General features: G+C 59.0%; 1 protein-coding gene across 4 annotated transcripts; it reads left to right on the forward strand.

Moving 5' to 3' along the window:
* Nucleotides 1–3,649: 3,649 nt before the first annotated feature.
* On the forward strand, nucleotides 3,650–6,049 carry Ly6h (lymphocyte antigen 6 family member H). Of its 4 annotated transcripts, none has more exons than XM_047566160.1 (5): nucleotides 3,650–3,990; nucleotides 4,209–4,249; nucleotides 4,498–4,625; nucleotides 5,106–5,225; nucleotides 5,470–6,049. In XM_047566160.1, exons 3-5 carry the CDS (start codon nucleotides 4,559–4,561, stop codon nucleotides 5,703–5,705), a joined length of 423 nt encoding a protein of 140 aa, XP_047422116.1. In that variant the 5' UTR covers nucleotides 3,650–3,990; nucleotides 4,209–4,249; nucleotides 4,498–4,558; the 3' UTR covers nucleotides 5,706–6,049. The 4 variants fall into 4 exon arrangements, with proteins under 4 accessions (XP_047422116.1, XP_047422108.1, XP_047422101.1 ...); XM_047566138.1 differs by having other exon boundaries at nucleotides 3,973–3,990; nucleotides 4,157–4,249; XM_047566152.1 differs by lacking the exon at nucleotides 4,209–4,249 and having other exon boundaries at nucleotides 3,651–4,040.
* Nucleotides 6,050–22,647: the final 16,598 nt, after the last annotated feature.

The following is a 22,647-nucleotide window of genomic DNA, read 5'->3' on the forward strand; positions in this document are numbered from 1 at the left end:
AAAAAAAAAAAAAAAAGAAAAAAAGTTTTACTTGAAGGCTGAGGTGTAGACCAGTGGCTGAGTGCTTGCCTAGCATGCTTGAGGTTCTGGGTTTGATCCCTAGCACACACACAAAAAGTTTTAATAATTAAGCCACGCTTTGTGTGTGTGTGTTGCGAACATTTAAAACTTACTCTCTTAGTAACTCTGAAATGTACGTTACACTAACTACAGTTGCCAATCTGGACAATAGGCCTCAAAACCCCATTTCTCCTGATGGAAACGCCGTGCCCCTCGCTGACGACCTCCCGCCCGGCTCTGGGGATCAAGAGCGGCACTCTGCCCTGAGACCCACGCCTCTAGACCCTGCAGTCCTTCTGCGCCCGGCTCCCTTCGTTTGGCGCACCGTGCTGCAGGTGCTCCACGCTGTCACAGGACAGGACTTCCTTCCTCATGGTGTGGACACTCCACGCTTCCTTCATCCACCCATGCACGGTGGACGCTCGGGCTGGTCTGTGAGCAGCACTGGGTGTCCGGAGTCAGTGGTCTCTCACATGCCGCCTGCCTTTCCTGCGCAGGGGGCGGCTGCGTCTCACAGCAGCTCCACTTGAGGTCCTCGCCAGCCTGAGCTGTCCTGCTCCCCGCCGTGCGAGGGCGCATTCCCAGCGACACTGTGCAGGTGCCTTCCCGACACCTGCGGGCCTCACCAGCAGCAGCCGACCCGACAGGTGTGTGTGTGTGTGTGTGTGTGTGACCATGCTTTCTTTTTACCTGATGGTTAGTGACATCGAGGACTTATTCCCCCTAAACCTGTGGACCATTTGTATGTCTTCTTTTGATCCGTTTTGACCTAACCTCCGTGGCTCAATTTTAAATCAAGCTATTTGTTTTCTAAACTTGTAATTACCTGAACATGTAATTTTCCACTTATTTCTGGAAAGATGGTGTAAGATTCTCAGTTGGCAGTTATCCTCTGAGCACTTCAGACACCCTTTCACTCTCTTCTGGTTTTCATTGTTGCTGTTGAAATTCTGCCTTGTTGTTTCCTTGGAACTCATTTTCCTTGGGGGAATGTTCCAAAGGTCTCCTTTTGTCTGCAATTCCACTCTTTAGTACCTGGGTGTAAACTCTCTTTTTTATTATTCTGTTTATGACATTTTGTGTTCCCTGTGAAATCTTGCCTTTCACCAGTTCTGAATATTTTTGAGTAAATGTCTGCAAACACAGCTTTTTCCTTGGGGGTTTCAGCCGGGCTTCTCTTGGCTCTCTGCATGCATCTTTTATGTTTCTTTTACACTTCTAACTTTGCCTTATCCCTTGTGCCACATTCTCGATAATTTCTTTAAATTTATTTTCCAGGTCACAAATTTCCCTTTCAACTGTGTCTAGTTTGCTGCCTAACCTGTCTATAGAGTTCTTTTCTAAAACAACAGCTGTACTGAGATACAATTCACATATCTAGAACACTTCCATCACTCCAAAATGAGAGATTTTTATCATTTCACTTATTAGCAGTGTCCATGAGTGGCCCCTCCACCCCCCACCCCCAGGTACCAGGCTTCACTAATCTACTTTCTGCCTCTGTTGGATTTTCTAATTCTGGAGATTTCATATAAATGTAAAGATACAATACGCAGTGACATACACACACATACACACACACACACACACACACACACACAGGCTTCTTTCACTTAGTGTAATTCTTTCAATGTTTCTACTGACCTTTCCATCTCATTTTTAGATGTTTTATTTTACTTTTTTCAAATGGACATGGTGGTTAGCTTAAGAGTGCCTTGTTCCTTTCTTTTATATACCTTAAGAATCCTGAGCAGATTAACTTTACATATCCTACCTCCAATGTATTGAGTTTATGGGGATTGAATCTATCGCTTGCCCTTGTTTCTCTTGAGTGTTACTTGGGGGCTCGTTTCCTTTGGACGCCAGCTGATACTTAAATCTGAGCTCGTGGCTGGTTAGGTGAGCCTGCAGGACTCCCAGGCCCTCTTCGGGGCTTGCCTACCTAAGAGAGGATACACTTGCTCTTGGCTGTGCTGTGGGCCACTCTGGTTCCCTTGGAGGCTCAGCTTCCCATGGAGTCTCTGGCCCAGTCCCCTTCCCAGCCCACTGCCCACTCACTTTGGGGGTTTGTTGCCAAAGATCCCCCAAATCCGCAACCTTGCAGGTATGTTCTGCTATAGTTTCCCACGGATGGTGTCTGCAACTCTGTGCTGGAGAGAGGCTACTTTGCCCGCCTAGTGTGGGTACTAGAGAAGGAATCCCTGGGAGCAGCCCCGACGACTCCTGGGATTGCTGGAAGATACTGCAGTTCCTCACTTGTGGGGCGAGACCACTCAGGCTCAGGCCTTACGCCACCTTCCAGTGTTCCTCCATGCGACAGCGCTCCAGGACCTCAGTTTTGCTGGCCTCCCTCCCTGCCCTGGACCACTGACTACTAACCCCCACCCTCGGTCGCCCCCCCGCACCTCCAAATACACTTGCCCTGGAATCCCTGCCCTAGACTCTGCCTCTGCAGAACCCACACCAAGGGCCTCAGGCAAGTGCAGGTCTGGGCTCTGCCCAGGGCACCTGAGCCTCCGCATCTGCCTCACCTCAGCAGGCAGGCTCTGGGCTCCACAGCACGTGTACTTATTTATCGAAACTGCTCTTCCTTTCTTGAGAGCTCTGCAAAGCTTTCAAAAGAGCTTGGTTTGTAAACCTAGTTCTCGCCTCCTGCACCTTCCTAATCCTGACTCTTCCTCCAGGTCTCAGTTCCACCTCACACCCTCAGAGAAGCTCTCTCTCAAGGTTCACCTCTTCTTTGCCCACACTCCTCCAAAGCTACACAGAGGAGGAGCAGTGAGCTGTACAGCTGCTGCTGCCCAGTACTGGCCGTGTCACCGGGTCAACTGTGTGACCCTGAGCTGGGAGCTCAACCTCTGTGCAGGTATGATGGAAATGATTACAATCCCGCAGAGTAGGATCACTGTCAGATTGTACTGAATAACATACATGAAGTGTCTAGAACAGAGAGACGTAGTACGTGCTCAATAAATGTTGACTCAGCTGGTCACATCTTGAAGACAGTACTAGTAACAATCATTTGTCTAAGGTAAGACTCAGGAGGACAGAAACCTACCTCTACCTTCTCACAGCGTTTCCAGCGCCGACAGCAGCGCTAGAACAGTGGCACTTTTTCTAGTCAAATGAATGAAGGCAGGTGTAGAAGGGCCGACGGTAGCTTGTGGCTTACCCAGTGCCCAGGAGAAACCGATTCCAGGCACAAAAGAAAGCCGATAAAGTGGTCGGGTGCCTCGCCAGGATTCTTGCCTTCCGGATGTGGGTGTGTGTAGTGGTGACAGAAGTCCCTGGGGCTCGGCCGGGTTGGGTGGGGGGTCGTCGCGGATGCTCAGGAGTAGAACTGCCTGGAGCAATAGGAAACCAGGACGAGGTTGGGAGGGAGGGGCCCCAAGGCTGGGAGTCCAGCCGGGCGGTCGGTGAGCAGGAACCTGCCCGGAGCACCGCAGCTGTTACCTCCCTCCCTCTCTGCGTCTTTGTGCGTTTTGCTTCCTTTCGCAGTCAACGTTCTTCGAGAATTTCCAAGGGGATCTCAGCCAGGCAGAGGGGGAAGGGATCCTGCCCACGCCTGGGTAGGGGGAGTGGAGGAGGAGGTGGGGGAGGTGCCCGGGGCCGCGGCGGAGGGAGCAGAACCTGAGAGGACGCGCGCCCGGACGCGCGCGGGCGAGAGGGCGCGGGCGGGTCCCGGCCAGCGACCTGCCGCGGGGCCGCGAGCCCCAGGCGCCCCCCGCCCCGCGCGTCTCCCCGCCGCCCCCGCCCCCCGCGCGGCCCCCGCCCCGGCTCCGCCCCGCCCCTCGCGCGGGGTCCGCGTCTGCGGCTGCGTTCCCCGAAAGACGAGGCTGCGCCCGGGTTCCGGTCCGCAGGGAGACCGAAGGGCACCACTCCCCGCGCCGCGCACGCCGCCCGATCCCGGAGTGCGGACACCCCAGGGATGTGAGTGCGCCCCCCGACCCCGAGGCCCGCGCTCGACGCCCTGATCCGCGGTGAGCGCCAAGGCGCGCGCGCGGGAGCCGGGGGAGGGGACTAGGCGCGGGGTTCCCGGCCCCCCAGCCCAGGGGTAGGGGTGGGGACGCGGCGCACACCCCTCCCCCATCGGCAGGTACGGTCCGCTCCCACCTCCTCCTGTCGTTCCTGACCCGACGCACCGACAGCTCCCCAGGGAGGAGAAGACGCCCCCCGTACCCCGCTGCAGGTGCCGGGCGCGGGGTGGGGGCAGCCTGGGTGGTCACCTCGCCGGAGAGCGCAGACCTTTTCTCCCTGGCGGGGATGCCGTGATGGTGGACGCGCCGGGGGATGGGCTGGGGGGTGGGGCTCTGCGAGCTCCTAGCCGACCCCGGCTTTGGATTTCTGGGAGGAGGTCGCGTCCTGAAGCCAGAAAACGGGAGGGTTCCTGCGCCCAGTCGAGGGCTGGGTCTCCTGACCCAGGCTTCTCCCCGCCAGGCCTGCGCCCCAGAGGACCCCCGCCCGTAGCCCCCGCGCCTCCACGAGGCCCGCCCGGAGCATGCTGCCCGCAGCCATGAGGAGCCTGGGCCTGGCGCTGCTGGCCTTGCTGCTGTGCCCCGTGCCGGGTGAGTCGGGGGCCCGTGGGGCAGGGGCAGGGCGCCCGAAATATCCGAATGCTCCGACGGGCCCGCGACCCCAGCCGGCCCTTGCCGCTTGGCGACAGCCACGCGGGTCTCTCCCAGCGCCAGACGCACGGAGCACCCTTCCCCGGGTGGCTGGTCTTGCGTGGACACCCCTTACTTCCCAGTCTTCGCGGGTCTCACACGTCGTCTCTTCTCAGAGCCCCATCAGGCTATACACCGAGTCCTGTTAGGGCCTTAATAGCTTGGGACCCACCCAGCTCTGGGGCTGTGTGTGAAGCGGGGCAGGAGTGTGCAGGACACGGGGTGTGGCCTGCTCATTGCTGTCCAGTGGGAGCTGGAGCTACCTCTGTGGGCGTGGTTCTACCAGAAGGGCCTGCAGCCTTGGGGGGATGGAGGGAGAGCAGGACCTGGCTGGTCAGGCCCCCCGTTCCTCTGGTCATCCCGGCCTTATGCTCTGCCCAGCTCATGGCCTGTGGTGCCAGGACTGCACCCTGACCACCAACTCCAGCCATTGCACCCCGAAGCAGTGCCAGCCGTCAGACACTGTGTGTGCGAGCGTCCGGATCACTGACCCCAGCAGCAGTAAGTTGGGACCAGGGTGGGGGCGAGGTTGCTGAAGGCCAGACTCTGGGGAGAGGTTTGAGGGCAGGACACTGGCCAGCTTTTCCCTCCCTGGCTCCTTAGGACCCCTTTCTCCATAGTTCCCAGCTTCAGTGGGTTGAAGGCCTCACCTGTGTGGCCCTGGCCCCAGACTGACCTGGAAGGTCCTGGGGACAAAGCGGAAGGTCCAGGTGGAGCTCCAGTCCCAGGTCCCTTCTCTCTGCAGGCAGGAAGGATCACTCCGTGAACAAGATGTGTGCCTCCTCCTGTGACTTCGTTAAGCGGCACTTTTTCTCAGACTATCTCATGGGGTTCATTAACTCTGGGATCTTAAGAGTCGACGTGGAGTGCTGTGACAAGGACTTGTGCAACCTGGCGGCTGCCACGGGGCAAAGCCCCTGGACCCTGGCCGGGGGTCTCCTGCTCAGCCTGGGGCCTGCCCTCCTCTGGGCTGGGCCCTGAGGCCCCTCCTTCCCGCAGGGCTTCTGAGCTTGTTCCCCTGAGCCCGGTCAGCACTGCCTCACCCCAGGCTGGTCTGACTGAGGCGGGGACACCATTGGGCCAGTGCTGTGGTCTGTGGCTCTCACCCTCCCTAGACGCGAGACCTCCTGCCTCTTCACCAGCTCCGTGTCCTGGGCAACCGGATTTCTCCAGGACACCAGGTGGCTGTGCAGGAGGCTGGGGACTGGGGGTGAGGGCAGGAGCTGGGACCCCAAGGTCCCCTAGGGGAAGTGAGGCCAAGCCAGGCGCAGCCCAACAGCCTGGCCTGAAGGGCATCTTCTATAGCGAAATAAAGTCACTTCTGAGTCCTGAGGCTCGGGTCTGAGCCTGGGTGTGATTGGCGGGCAGGGTCCTGACAGAGAACATGGAGGGGCTGAGATATCAGTCAGGTGGGGGCATCTGTCACCGGTGATGTCACTGCAGGGCTTGGGGTGGTGGGTGGGTGTGCTGGCTGCCTAAAGTTGCCCTGAGTGGGGGCTGCTTGGGCCTAGTGACGATCAGGAGCAGTGGGGGTCGGGGGCTGAGGGTCGGGATGAATAGGGTCACAGGGTGGGCAGAGGGTGAACTGTGGGATCCTTGGTGCACCCCCACAGATACCAGAGGCGTACACACTGCAGCTCAGTGTGCACACACAGCAGTGTGCACCCACATGGCCAGCCTGCACGGGTCTCCCCACGCTGCCAGACACACACACCGTGCACACTCCTGTGCTCACCCCACTTGCCACAGGTGTCTGGTCACACAGGCACTGAAACATGCCACGACACAGCGCAGTCTGTCCCAGTGCACACTCACACGGGCATGCCCTGTGTCCACACCTCCCTTGGTGCTGTGTCCTGTGTGACATTTGCAGACAGGTGTGCTTTCACACTCACACCCCCTCGTTCCCAGCCCCTCTTTCTGGGTCCCTGGATGATCAGGCTCTGGGACTCCTGAGCCCCTGGGGCAGCTGCAGGCCCGTGTGAGCCTTCGCTGGGTGTCTGAGCCCACCCTACCCTCAGTTGGAATTGAGCATGGACGGGGTCCAGGGGCCAGTCCCTGTGGCCAGGGCGTGAGGAGGCTGAACCCCTGTGGGCTGGCTCCTTGAGGGACAGGGAGACCCACCCAAGTAACTTGGGCTGCCCTCCTGGTTCTTCCATGCCAACTTCGGCCCTCAAGATTCCGTCCCGCAGCCCAACCCAGCCTCCGGTCCCTTTGACCACCATGCCAGATGCTCCGTGGGGCCCATCTCATGGCTCAGGCTTACCACCTGGTGCTCCTCTGGGGTCTGGGCTTTGGCCAGTGCTTCCTTGTGCCATCGTCACTGACCCAGGCTTGCTGTCATGCGGGGTCCTGGATTCCTCAGAGATGGAAGTGGCTCCTGTGAGATCTGGCCTTGTTGCTCCCAGAGGCCCTGCAGGGGTGATGGAGAGGACCTGAGGTGTGGCAGGGCTCCGGGCCTGCTGGAAGGTGACGCTGGCTCCGTGCTGTGGGCACAGCCGGAGGACTTGCCCTAGAGAATCATCTCCTTTTCTACTTGAATTCTGCTCTGCAGCCCTATGTCGGACTCCACGCTGCCTCCCCCGCTTCAGTCAAGTGTACGGCCCCCTCAGGTTCCTGGTGTTCTGTGGGTGCTGGGGACCCAGCTGGTGCAGAGGGAGGATGTGCAGAAAACCTTGGTATCCAGGGCAGGTGGCTAGAGCAGGTGAAGCCCTGGAGCTGGGTGGTGGGAGCCCCTGAGGAAGCCTGGAGCTGCGGGGGCACTGGGCAGCCATCTCCTTCTTGCAGGTCTCTGTGTGCTGCATTTATTGTTTGAGAGCATTTAAAAACAAAAGAGTGAAATTCTCACCTCCTTGAAGATGTAAAATTAGAAGGGAGCCTCCCATTCCCACCTGTGGGAGCTCTTGAGGGAGGGGCAGCAAGCTCCCCTTCTGACTCCTGAAGGGCGGAGCTCCCCTGCCCTGAGGAGCCTCCCTCCGTGGGCACAGTGCTGGCCCTCTGGGACGCCACTGGGTCCTCTACTGAGCAACTCCCACGGCCCCTTTCCACGTCAGTGCATCGATGGCGACTTTTTGTTGCCAACCTCTGCTTAGTTTTCCGGGATTGTGTGGTGCCTGTGTTTATTGAGGCTTCCTTATTGCTGGGCGTTGGGGCTTGTTTGCAGCTTTCGGTCCTCAGCAACTCTGAGGGGTCATCTGTGTCCTCACAGCCCTGTGGGCCAAGGGACCACGTCTATAGGATTGAGTCCCAGAAGTCGGAAGCCGAGCCAGAGAGGAAATCTTACCAGGAAATCGGCACTCCAGCAAGGCTGGGGGGAAGCCGGTGCTCCGCCCTCTCTGTTGGGGGGCTAACCAACTTCGGCCATTTCTACCCTTCCAGTGGACAGCAAGAACCTCATGTGATCCACTTAGCGAGTGTGGGTGCAGCCACAGAACTCCTGCTGGTTAACCGCTGTGATTCTCCTGTGCAGTCTGGTCACATCCTTGCCCGTCCTGCTCTGGCCTTGGCTCTTGTGTATGGGCTGCACCTCTCCCTGGGCTGTTGGTGCGTGACCCCGGGTGCGTTGTTGTGTCCACCGTCCTGACTGTCCTCTGTGCTCAGAGGTTGTCGTGTGACGTCTCGTCACTCTTGTGTGGGTTCAGGGCTGCGCATCTCAGGACTCCTCTACCCCGATGCACACAGTGTCTAGACGTTCTAGTGGGTTTGCAGATCTGGTTGCTCCGTTCAGACGTTCAGTCCATGCGAGTTTGTTTATGTTGTGGGAGAAGGGTGAGTATTCTCCCAAATGGACACTTTTTATTAGTGCCAATTATTAAATGATCCATCTTTCCCCGATGACTTAAAAGGTTGTCTCTGTGAAAATGCACCCCACATACATCAGGGTGCTTCTGACCCGCCACCCGTGGGGACCTCTCACCGTTGCTGTGCTCTTCCGGCTGTGGCAGCGTGCGTGGCCTCTCAGCCACTGTGAAGGCTGGTGCCCTCACAACCAATCCTGCTGCGGCTCTCTTGCCTTATTCTGATAGGTGACTGTGCAGGCCCAGAGTGCCCATCAGACGGAATCACCTGGGAGTTGGCGTCTTCCTTGGGCACCTTCCTGCTGGCTCCTGAATAGCCTCCCTCTGCTGGACTGCATGTCCCTGTCCCTGGGCCTGGCATCCCTCTCGGCACACTGTTGCTGGGTGATTTCCCTGGTTTCGTAAATGGCATGTCCCCCTTTCCTTCGCTTTTAACTGGTTGTTTTGGTGTGGGAAGCAGCTATTTTGACTCTCTTAGGGACATCTTTTTCTAAGTGTCCCACCCCATCAAGCAGGGGAATGAGGGGCACTGCTTGTCTTAGGGGAGCAGGTGGCAGGGCAGGCAACTTGAGTCTCTGGGCTTAGCCTTTCCAGGATCCTAAACCCACCTTGCCCAGAGGGAATCTCACAGACATATCAAAACAGGGCCTGGGACCCCCCTTAACCCAGGATGGGGCACCCTGAGCAGGTGGGGAGAGAGGAGAGGACTGAAGGGCCCCGATAGGCACCCTGCTTCCAGGGAAGTGCTCCGGGGGGCGGAGACCTGAGGGATGACGGTGCGTAGAGGCACCGGTGGCATCTGATGCCATAAGTGGTGGCGGGGCCAGCGGCAAGAGGCGGGGAGGCCACATGAGCAGGGTTGAAGGCCATTTTGGCAGCAGCCTGTGTCGGTGGGTGGTCAGCACCGAGGTCTGGCTAGAAGCTTTGTCACTGCATCTCTCGTCCTCGGTTGGAAGCTGTGGAGTGCTGTGTGGACCCAGATGTGGAGTCCCTGCCTGGTGGAAAGATGGGTCTGGAGATGAAGCGCAGGAACATCACACGGTGTTCCTTGTCTGACTGATGCAGTCTGCACGCACTGTCCTCTCTAGTGTCCACCCAACAGTCTGCCTGTGCTGGGCTGGGCAGAGCTTCCTATCTGGAGGTGGGATGCAGTGTCCAGCTGGCCTGGCTCCACCCTACCTGTTCCAAGTCACGTGGCCTAATGCTAGGTGCTGAAGGGCTGCAGAATGAAGTCCCCAAATTCTATGGTGGGGGAGCGGGAGCTGTCCAGACTGCGCAGAGGGTGTCTGGGTGGTCAAAGTAGGTGCGGTGACACCCCTGTTGTGGGAAGGAGAGCCCCTGTCCCTGAGCCCTGCAGCCCTGGATGCCCTACCAGCTGCATCTCTTAGGTTTTCGGGAGCTCACGGCACCTGCTGATGAGCAGGTCTGTCCTCCTGCTCTTCGGCTTCCATGTCATTGCCTGGGCCACACTGCTTTGCAGAGCTGGGCTGAATGAGGACCAGGCCCTGGGTGTCCCTTCGTGGGAGGCTTTGATGCACACCAGGAGCTGTGTTTGCTGCTGTGCTCGCAAATCTCTCTGTGTTTAACTTAGACTATTGATTCATATTTCAAGTAGATTTTTAAAATTAGGAATGGCTGATGGATTTAAAAGAAAACCCCCTCGTCATCTGTTGACATAGCCATGTATTTCCTCTGCTGATGAAGAGCTGTACAGTGAAGTGCTTTGCCAGCCACCTTGGCACGTGTGACGTGTTCTACGCCACTGCCACATTCTGCCAGCCAGTGTTCAGTCAGGATGCTTCCTTCTCGGGACATCAGCAGCACCTGCAGAGTGAGACTTCTCCACGGTTCTCCTTGGGCGTCTTCACTGGGACCAGGATTCCCGCAGCCTCACAGAGCTTTGGGCATCTCTGCCGCCCCACTCAGGAGTGGTCTCCCTGCCCTGGAGGAAGCTGCCACCCTCCCTGCTGTCTCTGTTGCCACTGGTGCTGGGAGACCATCTCTACCTCCCCCTCCTTTGTACCCAGTCATGCCCTGTTCTAGGACTTCTCATGCCCACTTTATACCTAGAAGCACATTTGGAAGTAGGACTTTGAGATGTGAAGTCTTCACTGATTTGCAGCAAGTGCAGGGCTGCCTGAACCGAGTTCTCTCCTGCCTCCTTGCTGTGCGATACCAGCAGAGAGCCTGGTTCTGAGCCGGGTAGGGCACACCCAGCTCAGGGGTGATGTGCTCAGGAGGTGGGGCTGGTCCCAAAGCCCAGACTCTGTCTCCTGCTTGAGACTGGCAGTTGCTGGTCCAGCAGGGAGCTGGGAAGTGGTGGGGAGTGCGGGAGCAGGGGGTTAGCAGCTCCCCTTAGGTCCCTCCCCTGAATTTTTCCAAGTCCCCCAGACTTGGCCTCATCCTACCCCACCACCCTTGCCCTCCCCACACTGGGCCCCTGGTGCTGACACCTCCTGCCTGTGTGCTTGGGGTCAGGGTCCTCCTTCCTGGGCCCTGGGTCCCAGCTGGCAACTGCCCTTCACAGGAGAGTATGGATGCCCGCTGGTGAGTGGAAGTGAGCTGGACAGAACCCCTCGGAGGGCTCTGCTTGAGCTCTGCACAGCAGTGGGGGGAGGGCCCTGAGGCCCAGGCGGCAGGAGGCCAGGTGGGAGCAGTCTCTCCTCACAGGCTCTGGGGCTGCACTAGCTCAGGGCTTCGGTTCCCAAATGCCAGCCTGTGCCAGGACTTCCTGCACCCAGAAACCCTGACTCGAGGTGCCGCGTTGCCCCAGGACTCTGCCCACATAAGCCCGGATTGAGGAGCTGCCCTACAGTTTGATGCTTATAGATTCGTCTTATCCTTTGAGGGCTAAGTTCTAGGCTTTGGGTCCTGGAGATGGGTAGGGACAAGACAGAGGGATGGTGGCCTGGTGTGCGTGTGCATGTGTGTGTCTGTGCGTGTGTGCACCTGCATGTGTGTGGGCCTTCCTACAGGGGCACAGAGTGTGCTGGAGACGGAATGGTACAGCTGCTTCAGTGTGGCACATGCACCTGCCAGGGACGGGAGAGCCTGCTGCAGACAGGCCATGCTGTCCCTTCGTGCTTGGGGCAGTGTGCCACGGGCCACCCGGAGCAGCAGCAACATGGGGCCACCGCAAGCCCCATTCCAGGGCCCATAGCCAAGACCAGGGCCAGGAGGCCTGTTCCTGATCTGGGGGCTGAGCCAAGGAGGGGCCGAACCCCGCTTCCTGGGGTTGGGCTTTCCTGCCCTGGTGGGAGCTGCTGGGAAGGAGCACGGGCAGGAAGGGGCAGGGGCTGGTCCTGGGGATCAGGCGAGGGGCTCCTGCGTGTTCTTTCATTTGCACCAGCGAGAAGCGCGCCTGTGCCCAAGTCTGTCATGCCCTGTGTCTGCACTTGGGCTGTCTTGTACAAGTAGGAGAGGCAGCTCGGTGCTCTGCTTTCTGTGGGGGAGGTTTACTGCCGACAGCCCCGGGCTGTGCCTGGAGCACTATGCCCGTCCTCTGGCTGCTGCTCCTGTCCTCTGCCAGCTGCAGCTGCGTGCATGTTGGGGCCTTCGCCTGCTTCCCTGCCGTGTGCTGTAGGGGAGAGCCTTGGGCCTGTGTGGCTGGCCTGAGTGCGGGAAGTTCCCGGGCTGGCCTCGCTGGGCCTGTGGGGCATTCACCGCGGGGCACCAGCCATGGTGGAGTCACCTGGATCCTTGGGAGTGGTTAGACCTTGCTGCTGACTCGTGGTGAAGATGCACGTGCACTTGCTGCTTTGGAGGTGGCCCTGGGTGCACAGATTTGGGTGAGACTTAACCCTTCATCGCTGCCAACATGTGCTGGCTTCCCTGCGCCATCCTCTCCCTCTGTCATGGGGGCTGCGTTTCTCCAGGCCCTCTGCTCACAGCCTCCCTCTCTTTCCCGTCCCACTGTTGCCTCTTTGTTATCCGTTCCTGGAGCTCCTTCTCACTAAGTGAATGTTTCTTTTCTTTGAATTTTTATGCCGACACTGTGGCCGCTATTTTCAGTGGCCTCAGGATCGAATCATACACACGCTTCCCTCCTCGGCGGTGTTTAAGGGATTCTCTGCTTTGGAGGGCAGGGCTGGGCTGGGCATTCCTGAACTACTCACACAGGGCTCGCGCCTGATAGAGCAGTTGTTAGAAGCTGCAGGTGCTGGTGCTCACCCTGCAGACCCTGTGCTGCATGCATGTCTGCGTGCGTGCGTGTGCGTGTGCACGGGACCTGGAGCTCTGACGGGCGGATGGAGACTGCCCGCATGCAGTCTCAGGGCGCCCTTGCTGCACTGGGGCAGAACTGGTGGCCCCTTCAGAGGCATCCACCCCAGGCTGCAGTCCCTTTCCTGGGGAGGGGACTCCCTCCTGGTATGCAGTCCCAACATCCTCAGAGGGCAAAACACAGAGTTCTGCTCAGTCTGAGTCCAGCATCTGAAACGAGCCTCAGACTGGGTCACTCTCTGGGGCAGGACCAGGAGCTCCAAATAGAGCCCACATTGGGGAGGGGATGGCGCTCCTGCTAAGGAGCACCAGGTCTGCCCCTTGCTGCATGGGGAAGGAGGGACCCCGAGGGACTACAGGCAGTCTTCAGGTGAGTCCTCCACTGAACCCAGGGCAGGCCTTCAGCAGGTGGCAAGGAAAGGGGGGCAGGGACCAAAGCTGAGCTTGGGGCAGGTCACTGAGTGGGCACCGTGGGACCCCTGGGCATACCCTGGAGGAGGGGGTGGGGCAAGGAGGCTGGGAGGGAGGCCTTCAGCGGCCGGGCCAGGAAGGTCTGTGTGTGGGGCTGTGTGGTGCGCCTGTGCTGGTTTTCCCTAATGGCTCTCCTGGCTGAAGTTCCAGAATTCCTAGGCCACTGCAAAGCCTCTGCCTCCTCTGCCGCTGTCCCCAGGTTCCCCCTAATTTCAGCAGCTCCTTCCCTTGGCGCTGGTGGGGCCGGCCAGCAACCACAGGATGTTGGCCGAGTAAAGGAGGGCAGGGTTCTGGGAAAACTCACCTGAGTGTCCAGCCAGGTGGACACCGAGGGATGACCTGGGAGGCTTCAGGGGCCGCGCTGAAGTCAGCAGGCTGGGGTGGGGCAGGGACTGGAGTCTACTCCTGATGCCACCTCTCCCTAGGGGCACCCTGGCTGGTGGCCTGACTGTGGGTGCTGGGCCTGTGCTCACGCCTCTCCCCACCTGGCCACTGGGCCGGGCTCTCCCCTCCCATGTCCGTGGCTGTCAGGCTGCTCCTGGGAGCAGGGACCCAAGCCCCTCCCAGACAGAGCCCCCTGGAGCTCAGGTCTGCGGGGTGCCCAGCAGACTCTCACAGTTTTGCGGATTGGGGAATGAGATAGGGAGAACGGGAGACCACAGGGACTCAGGCGGTCCTGAAGGAATGCGCCCCTCCAACAGGGAGCTGTGGACGGAGGCGTCAGGCGGAGGAGGCCCACGCTGAGGGGAGACCCGAGAGCCTGCTCCTGGGTCTCTGCTCCTGGGTCTCCTGAGCACTGGCGCCTCCCTCTCTGGAGGGGCCTGGGTCACACACAGACACGGCTGGGCAGCGTGGCCCCAGGGTGGAGCCCCCACGACACAGCAAGACCAGCACAAAGGCCTGAGGGGGCCCTCCAGGGACTGGGTGGCCAGGGACCTCTGGGGGGGTCAATATGAAGACATGGCTAGAAAGGAGGGTTAAAGTTCTGCTTTTTTTTAATAAAAAAAAGTTCTGCTCTTTGGTAAATGTCCCCCGTGTTCCCCGTGTCCCCCTGTGTTCCGTCCAGCCATCACCATGGTCACCATGGCTTCAGGTCTCCTTGTGTTTCCCTACAGGTCCTCTGGGAGATGCCACTAGGCAGACCGGAATGTCCCACTTCTACTTTGGGGAGGCATAAGGGACCAAGGAATGGTGTTGAAGCCCCTCGAGGCCCCCCTTGGCCCTGAGCAGACAGAGCCTCCCCTGGGGGCACACGGCACTGGTGGGCTGGGCTGGGCTCACCCCTGGGTCCTTGTGATTTCCCCTCACGGCCCCGCTAAACCCCCACTAAGACAGGACAGCCTCCTGCTGTTGGTTCCCTGCCAGCCCACGTGGCTCAGTGTTTGGGGGCAGCAGAGGAGGTCTGGTCTTTAAGGCCTCCAGGGAGCTTGTCCAAAACTTAGAGTTTATCTGCAATGGCCAAACACTCCCGAGAAGGAAGGCCGGTGTGGGGCCTGAGAATATCCGCTGCATATAGTGGTCACTGCTGTGTGTGTTTCGCGACCTCAGGTGGGGGAAGCCATCTTTGCCCTGTTCACAACCGAGAACTGGCAGAGGGCTGGATTGACTTGGTCGAGGGCCCACAGCTGGAAAGCAGCAAGGCCAAGACAGACAGCCAGGACTTGTGCTGTCAGGCATCAAGAATCACCATGCAGCAGGAAGACAGGGTGGCATTGTTATGGGTCCATGGCTCGCTGGCAGAATAGAGCCAGGCGCCCAGCCACAGACCCGCTCACATACAGAACCAGAGTGGCAGGGTGGGGTGGGGGGGTAGAGGACGAGGTCCCTGGGGTCAGGAACTAGAAGGGGGCTGACCATGTGGCAGCATGCTGGCCAGCTTCTTGATCCCGGAGGTCACAAGGGATGGCAGGCGTGGCTGAGTGACTATGGTCAGGGAGGGGTCCAATCAACACGTTCAGACTTCAGTTTGGGGAAAGGCAGTTCCCGTGCCTTTCCAGATGTGCTTGTTGGTCTGGATGTGACTGTCTCAGTCCTCAGGGGCACACTGCCACCTGGTTTGCACTTTTGCAAGTACCCAGTGCTCCATTCTGCCCACTTCCGAGACCTGTGCAAAGTGCACCCTGCCTGGATTCCATGTTTGTGAATTCTCCTACTTGCCAACATTCATTGTGACTCCAAAATCAGTACCTTTGTGACATTCGTGGACACGCTCGGAGGAGCAAGGTGAGTGAGTCACCCCACGTGCAGCCTCCCCGCCGAGGTCACCAGAAGACATCCCTCCTTGCTCCAGCTCACACTGCAAACAAGTGTCTTTTCATGGCCTATTTGGTGCCACATTTTTCACATTTTTATGCTTTTTGTTGACAACTTTACTGTTTGGATGCCTGAACACAGTTCTGTCCAGGGTTGCTAAATCAAGGGGCCACCATGTGCAGGGAAAGAGGCGCGATCATGTGAGCTTCGGACAGGCGCTGTGTTCGCTGTGAATGAAGCGACAACATGCCCTGGATAAGGTCTTTAAACAACAATGCACGTGAAATGAGGCGTGTATTGATCAGTACTGAAATGTAGTCAGAGCTCGGAAGGACCCTGATCCTGCCTGTCCAGCATTCGCTGATTCAGTGTTCGCAGAGGTCTCATGGGCTGCCACACAGCAACTGTGGGAGAACTGAGTGTACTTGCTGGCAAGGAGGATCCTTGGGAATAAGCCCGAGACGACCCTCCGAGCACCGTGGCCCATGTTCTGGGTTGTTTTGGGCCTCCGTCACCGGCCCCCCTGGGCTGGGGCATCACAAGCTAAACCCCACTTCCCCACCTGGGGTCCTCCCTGGGGAGAGTCCAGTGTGGACTCTGTTCTGCACCTTAGAGACCACCTGGAGGGCGGAGGGGCTGTCCTTCCAGCTCAGGGAGGTCCAGGGCCCCCGTCTCTCTGTGCTCATCCTGGATGGTTCGGAGGTATTTCTGTGCTCTGTGGAGGTGCTGGCTGTGCATGCCGCACGTCGAAGGCCAGATGCATTTCCCCTGCCCACCTTTCAAGGCTAGGCTGCCTCGACCTCCGGCCTCCCAGCTTACTTTCTCCTCCTGGGGTCATGTTGGCATAAGTCTGCTGTTTAAAAACCCGAATTCCATCAACAGCTCTTTGCTGGACTGTATAGCTGTGGCAGAAAGAGTGAAATAATTGCCAGAGGGCAGTCAGCTCACGATGTCATTTCCCATCCTCTGCCGCAGATGACCTCCATGCGGCCCGGCTCCAGCCCCGGGCATGCTGGCCATGGGTGTTGTTGGTGCACTCTGGGGCACTCTGGCTTTGGGCATGACCATTTCTCAGGCAGCTGAGTGCAGACAGCGGCCAGCTGTCACTGTGACCTGGACCTGTGTGCCCATCCCCCAGCAGGAGCAGTGTGCTCAGCCCCAGCTGGTTGCGGGATGGCAAGGACAGGTGTCTTTTTATATTTTTGGAACTCGGGCCCTGGAGAACAACGGCAGGGGTCACTGACGAGCGTGTCCTGCCGTGACTCACACTTGCTATGGTTCCCCATAAATAACTCGCCAGCCCAGCCTGGCCACCGACATTTAAAGGCACAAGAGGCCAGTGACGAGGAAGTCCAGTGACCTGGGGATTCTGGATTGGAGTCAACCTACTTGGATTCTCTGGCTAATGGGTTTGGGGGCCTCCTGAGCCGATCACCCACTAAGGCTGTCTCCTGGAAGAGGCTGCCCTCTGGTGTCCCTGCTTGGGAAGGCAAGCCTTCTCCAGGATGACCTTGAGGATCTGCACCTAACTTGGGACCCCAAGACCCAACACCAAAGTCCCTGCAGAACCTCCATCGGGTGGGGCCTCTCCTGAGTGTGTCTGCCGTGGACATGAGTGGGCTCCGTTTGGAACACTGGTGTAGTCCACCCTGACTGCAGCCCCGTGTGCCAGGTGTACCCCAGGATGCAATCATCCATGCCATCAGACCACCGAGTTGCATCTACCTGGCTGAGACCGTCCGTCCGGCTGCCTCTGGATTTCCTCTGATAGGAGGGGCAGGTCAAGCTTCCACGTGGGGAGCACAGTCATGTGCCCCTCCCATGCAGGCAGCGGCCGAGCAGATCTCAGCCACATGGAGCCAGAGGCCACTGTGCAGTCCCCAGTGGGCTCCGTGACATTTCCATTAGCCAGATGGTAAAGTAACTGCAGCTGTCACCAGCAAGGACAGTCACCTGGGGGCCTGTTCCCTTGTGTTTAGAGCCATCCAGGTGACGCTGTTGGAACCTGCCCTGGCTGGGAAGGCATGTCTGCAGCTTCCTTGGCCTGGGGGCACACAAGATTTGGGAGAGAGGCCACAGTATCATTCTCTTGCTCTGGGGCTCTCATGGGGAGGGTGGAGTGTGTTTCTGGACTTCATGGTGCCATCAGAGCCCCTCCTGTTTGCATGGTCTCCGCATTCCACCAGCCCCTGTACAATTCCCCAGCTCGGCTCTTGAGTGGGTGCTAATGCTTCCCTTTGACCCCACTGCTATTATGGGACCTGCAGGTGAAGAGCCACAGGTGACCTGCTGCCTGATGACAGCCACAGTCTCAGGCAGTCCCTGGTAGGCACAGAGGTCAAGCCACAGCCCAGCCTGAAGCTCCCTTAGGAGCTTTAACAGAGGGACGCTGGGTCCTGGCACCACCAGCTCAGGCAGAATTACAGACACATCTGACAGGTGAGACAGGTGTGGGGAAGCAGTTGCTCTCTTCCTCCAGAGCCTTCCTGCAGAATCTCAGGACATTCTTTAGTTGACACAGCCGGCTGTTCACATTTACAACACCCATTTGAATGACCAGTCTTCAGATGCCTGTCACAATTTCAAGGTCACTGCTGCTAGGGTGACGAGCTGCGGCACCTCCTGAGGACAGTGAAAGCAGCCCCCGGGTCAGAGCTGGAGGGGCACCTGCCACTCCAAGTGCTGCTGTGTCCCTGCGGCTTCTCTGTCACCGTTAAGCAAAGCCCCGCTGGAGCAGGGGAGGCCCCTGGCCTTCCTCCCAGTTTCCTGGCACGCAGCTCCTAAAGCCACGGGGTCTCGTGTGGGGGGTCTTGGATGCTGAGGAACTGCCTGGAGGCAGGGCTCTGGGGTTTGATCCCACGCAGAGGTGAACGCGGAATCTCACCTGTGTGTGGAACCAGTGGAGTGAGACTCCAGGAAAGTGACGGTCAGCAGGGGCTGGAGGAGACCAGGCTCGTGGGTGAAGGTCGATTTCAGCAGAGGAATTTCTGCAGATCTGCAGTACTACATGGCGACTGTGGTCGATGACCTACGTGGCCACGGAAATCACAAGGGAAGAGATTGCAGATGTCTCTACCACAAAACCCGGCGCGTGAGTGAGGTGATGGGTGGGTCATCAGGCCCTCAGCCCATGCCCACCAGTAAGACCACACAGGAAAAGAGCTGGTGACAGCAGAAATGGTCAGCCACCCGGAGGGGCAGGAGCAGACCCCAGCTTGCTGCGGATGGTCTTGCTGCTTGAGGTGGAGGATGCCGGGCACATCCAGGTTGCAGCCTTCCAAGTGGGTGCAGCTGCCACAGCTCCTGCAGAGAGAACCTGCAGGGCGCGAGCCTACGAAGGGGACGCAGCTGTCCCAGGGCCCTGGAGCTGGTGTCTGGCTCTGAAGGCAGGCAGCAGGGCCAGGAGACATCACCAGAGCAGCCAGGTGGGCAGCAGGTAGCTTAAGGAGACAGCAGGAGCCTGTGGTGTAAGGTGCTGGCAATCATGGAGGACCCAGGCCCAGAAAGGAAGGCCTTCCCGCCACCTGTGGCGCCCCCTACTGACAAACCAAAGGCAACAGTGGCTGGTGGAGGAGGGGATGTGGCAGGCCAGGCTCCCACACCCCACTGCAGAACAAGGCAGGGGAGAGTGGAGCTGAGAACAACCGGTGGACAGCTGGCACAGGGCGTGAGAACATCGTCCTCACAGAGGGACCCTCTGTTTCCAGGGTCCTGCAAGGCAGTGAGTGGAACTTCTCGGCTGGGCTCTGTTATGGGGTGATATTGACGGGAGCCCTCCACTCTGGAGACAGTCGAGGAGAACCTGAGAATGGTCATTGTTCCACCTTAAGGGGAAAGGTCTGCTGAGAAAGACTCTGACTGCAGACCTTGAAGGGTGATGAGACCAGAACACTGATAAAGTATCAGCATCGAAACTAAGAGAGTCAGTCAGCCAAAGGCCATCTTACAAAGTCAGCCCATGGGATGGGAGAAAATGTCCCCACATCACTCATCTGGTAAGAGATCAGCATACAGGACATATAAGGGACTGCTATCGATCAATAAGGATGAAGAAAACACCCAATTAAAAATTGGCAAGGGACTTCGTATCATCATTAAGGAAAGGGAGGACAGTGAAACTCCGTGTCCCCAAATGCCCCTTTCCATTCCCAGGAACCCAGGTGAGCGAGGGGAACAGGAGGGCGTCCCTCACTGCGATGACAAGCCCCTCTTGAAGGACAGGACTCTCCCACATGCCTGCGGCAAATGGGGCACTAGCGTTGCCTGTGGGAGCGGCTTTCCTGATGCACACCCGGACAGCTGTTGCTTGGGGTGCTGGCCGTACCAGGAGTAAGGCAGGTGAGTGACACCCTGCTCCATGGTCCAACTCACACACTCCTCCCTGCAGTGGCCTGGAAGGGGCACTGTGCAGTGGCAAGCTCTAGTCCCCCTAGCCTTGCTGGAGCACGGGGAGGGACGAAGTGCTATTTTCTGGTAAACCACTAGAGAATCCAAGTGTGCCTGTCCAGCAGGTGCCCCTGGGCCTTCTCTGTGGGCATTTCTCAATACCCCTGGTATATCATGGGGTGGCAGTGCCCAGTGCGGGCTGCTGTGGAGGCAGCACAGTGATCCCACAAGCAATTACAAGCAGCGCTGCCGAAGGAGCCCTGGCCCCTTGGTCCAGAAGGCACCCCGTCCGAGAGTGCTCTACCCACTGAGCTGGGGTGGCAAATGCACCGAGGGTTCTGAGCCACTTCCTCACACAGAGGGACTGTGGTGTTAACGAGGCAGCAAGGAGACCATGGTCCCCACTCGCCTTGCCTCGAGGGGCTCAGTGCCAGGGAGGAAGATGTGCGGCCGTAAACTTGCAAGGTGCGGCTCTCCGTCTGCCTGACCCTGCGGGCACCGGGAGAGCATCTCTGGCGCATTTGTCTGTTAGGTCAAAGAGTGTTGCCGCCAAGTGAGGGGCAAGCCAAGGCGAAGTGAGCTTGGCCTGGTCAGCACCTTGGACAGAGGACACCGGGCACAGGGGCTCCTGCCTCTCCTCTTAGAGTCACTAAGAGTTACACTGTGTTCAGCCAGGGACCTCCAGTGTGCACGTTCCTGTCTGCCACCACGGGCCCTCGCTGTGGGGCGTGGAACCCGGGTCCGTGGACAGGCACAGGTGCCGCCCATCTGCTGGCCCAAAGGGGGCAAGATGACAGCTTGGTCAGGGAGGCCCTTCCTCAGGTGGCTTATGGGAGCTGCTGGAACAGAAGGAGATACTGAGGCACCTGCCAGCCTGGATGGGCTGGACTGTCACGAAGACCCGTCTGGCTCAGGAAGAAGTAGGGAGTGGGGATGGCAGTTCTGGACCCTGCACCCCAAGGACCCTCACCCTGGAGGGCAAGTCCCTTCACCCAGTCCAAACAGAGGCTGCAGGCTGGAATGGGGGGTGCAGACATCAAGGACCTGGGTAGGCGGGTAGGAGGGAGGGTCCTCACAGCAGAGCCCCAGGCTGCTCCCTGCTGCACAGGAGTTAGCGCAGCACAGGGCCTTGGTGCCAAAGTCCGTGTTGGAGGGAAGATCATTCCACTCGGGAGGCATCCTGAAGATGCAGTGGTGGGTGCAGTCCCAGGGGACATCTGCCACTCGTTTTGAACCTGGGGACACAGGGGACCAGGTGCTCACAGCCCAGAGCCTCCAGGGGCCAGGAAGAAATGAGGCTGGCCTGGAGGTGGTGAGGGCCCAGGAGGGCGCTGGGGCCACAGGGTGAGCTAGGGGTCAACCAGGAAGGACTGCAGCCCCAGCCCCTCCAGCCCCAGCCCCTCCAGTCCTGCTCCTGTGCCTGGCCTGGGACTGGGGTCGTGTGGAACCCAGGGCATGTGGGCGTCCAGCCCCAGGTGTGGCCAGTCCCTAACCAGGTGTACCATCAAGATGGAGGTGTCAAGAGGACCCTGTTCACAGGGCCTCCTGAAGAGCCAGCAGGGAACAGCACAGCTCCCGAGGGGTCCTAGTCACAGAGGTCGAGGCCTCCCAGGGAGCATGGCAGTGACGGGGAGCAGAGCTCAGAGGCTGAGTTCCCAGTGCTGAGTGGCCCCCACAGCCACCTGCTGCTCCCCAGAGCCTGCCCTGAGGCCGGGCCTTCGCTACCACAGGACCTGGGCCCACAGGACACAATTACAGCATGCATCAGCCCTCAGCCTGCCCACTTATCCCGCCATCCTGCCTCCCAGCCAGAGCCAGGAGAACCCCAACACCCAGAGAGCTGGACGGGCAAGCAGAGCTGAGGAAAGACAGGAGAGGATGGTCCAGGGACGGTTCAGGCCATGTGTGACTTCTGCCCGACGAACCTCCACAGGAAAATGGAGCTGCCTGGAAAGAGAGCCCAGAGAGGGTGAGAGAGCCGTCCCCAACAGATGGCAGACAGGCTGTGAGGAGGGGCTGTGGTGTCAGTGCCCCCAGTGCCAGCTGGTGCCCTGGAGCCCACGCGGGGCCCGCAGGGCCATTGGTACAGAGGAGACTGGCAGCTGGAATTTAAACGCGCCTCTCCACTAAGCCTAGCCAAGGCCAAGCATCAGAAAGAGGGGACTGTCCCACTGTCCCTGACTTGGTCTGGGGTGCGGCCTGGCCAGGGAGGCGTCTGAGCCTTCGGGAATAAGGAGCCAGTTCCGTACCCGCTGGTCTTGAGGAACACTCAGAGATCGTCTTAAAGCAAGACAGTGCCCATGAGGTTCATCAGTCCACACGTGGGGCATCGACCCTGACTGACATGTGTCCTCCGGTCTAGAAGGACAGGGCTTCATGTCCCTTCAGTCTTCCCACAGAACAGAGATGGATGATACAAACTCTTCCTACTTGAGCCCAACAGAAGGGACGCCTCTCCGGGCCCCTGCAGCCCTCCTGGTGCTCTGCGCTAGGCCGCCCCTCGCTCCCAGCTGTGGCTCTCTGTAAACTCTGACCACCCGCCTTGCCTCCTCCTTGACTTACAGATGGTCCCTCTGGGCAGCAACGGCAAGAACTGGGCTTCAGATGGAGGGTGGAAGAGGCCAAGCCGGGGCCCTGGTGAGTCTGCTAGGACGTGGGGAGTGCTGGCCCGGGACCTTGGGTCTTCTCTACGGCCAAGCAGGAGTCCCTGGGGAGCAGGAAGAGGCTGGGGTGCTGAGCTCCGAGGCTGCCTGCTCTCCCCCACTGGCAGGGGCTCCCAGAGGTTGATGGCCACC

Source organism: Sciurus carolinensis, chromosome 1 (genome assembly GCF_902686445.1).
Source record: "Sciurus carolinensis chromosome 1, mSciCar1.2, whole genome shotgun sequence".
In the NCBI taxonomy this organism is placed as follows: domain Eukaryota; kingdom Metazoa; phylum Chordata; class Mammalia; order Rodentia; family Sciuridae; genus Sciurus; species Sciurus carolinensis.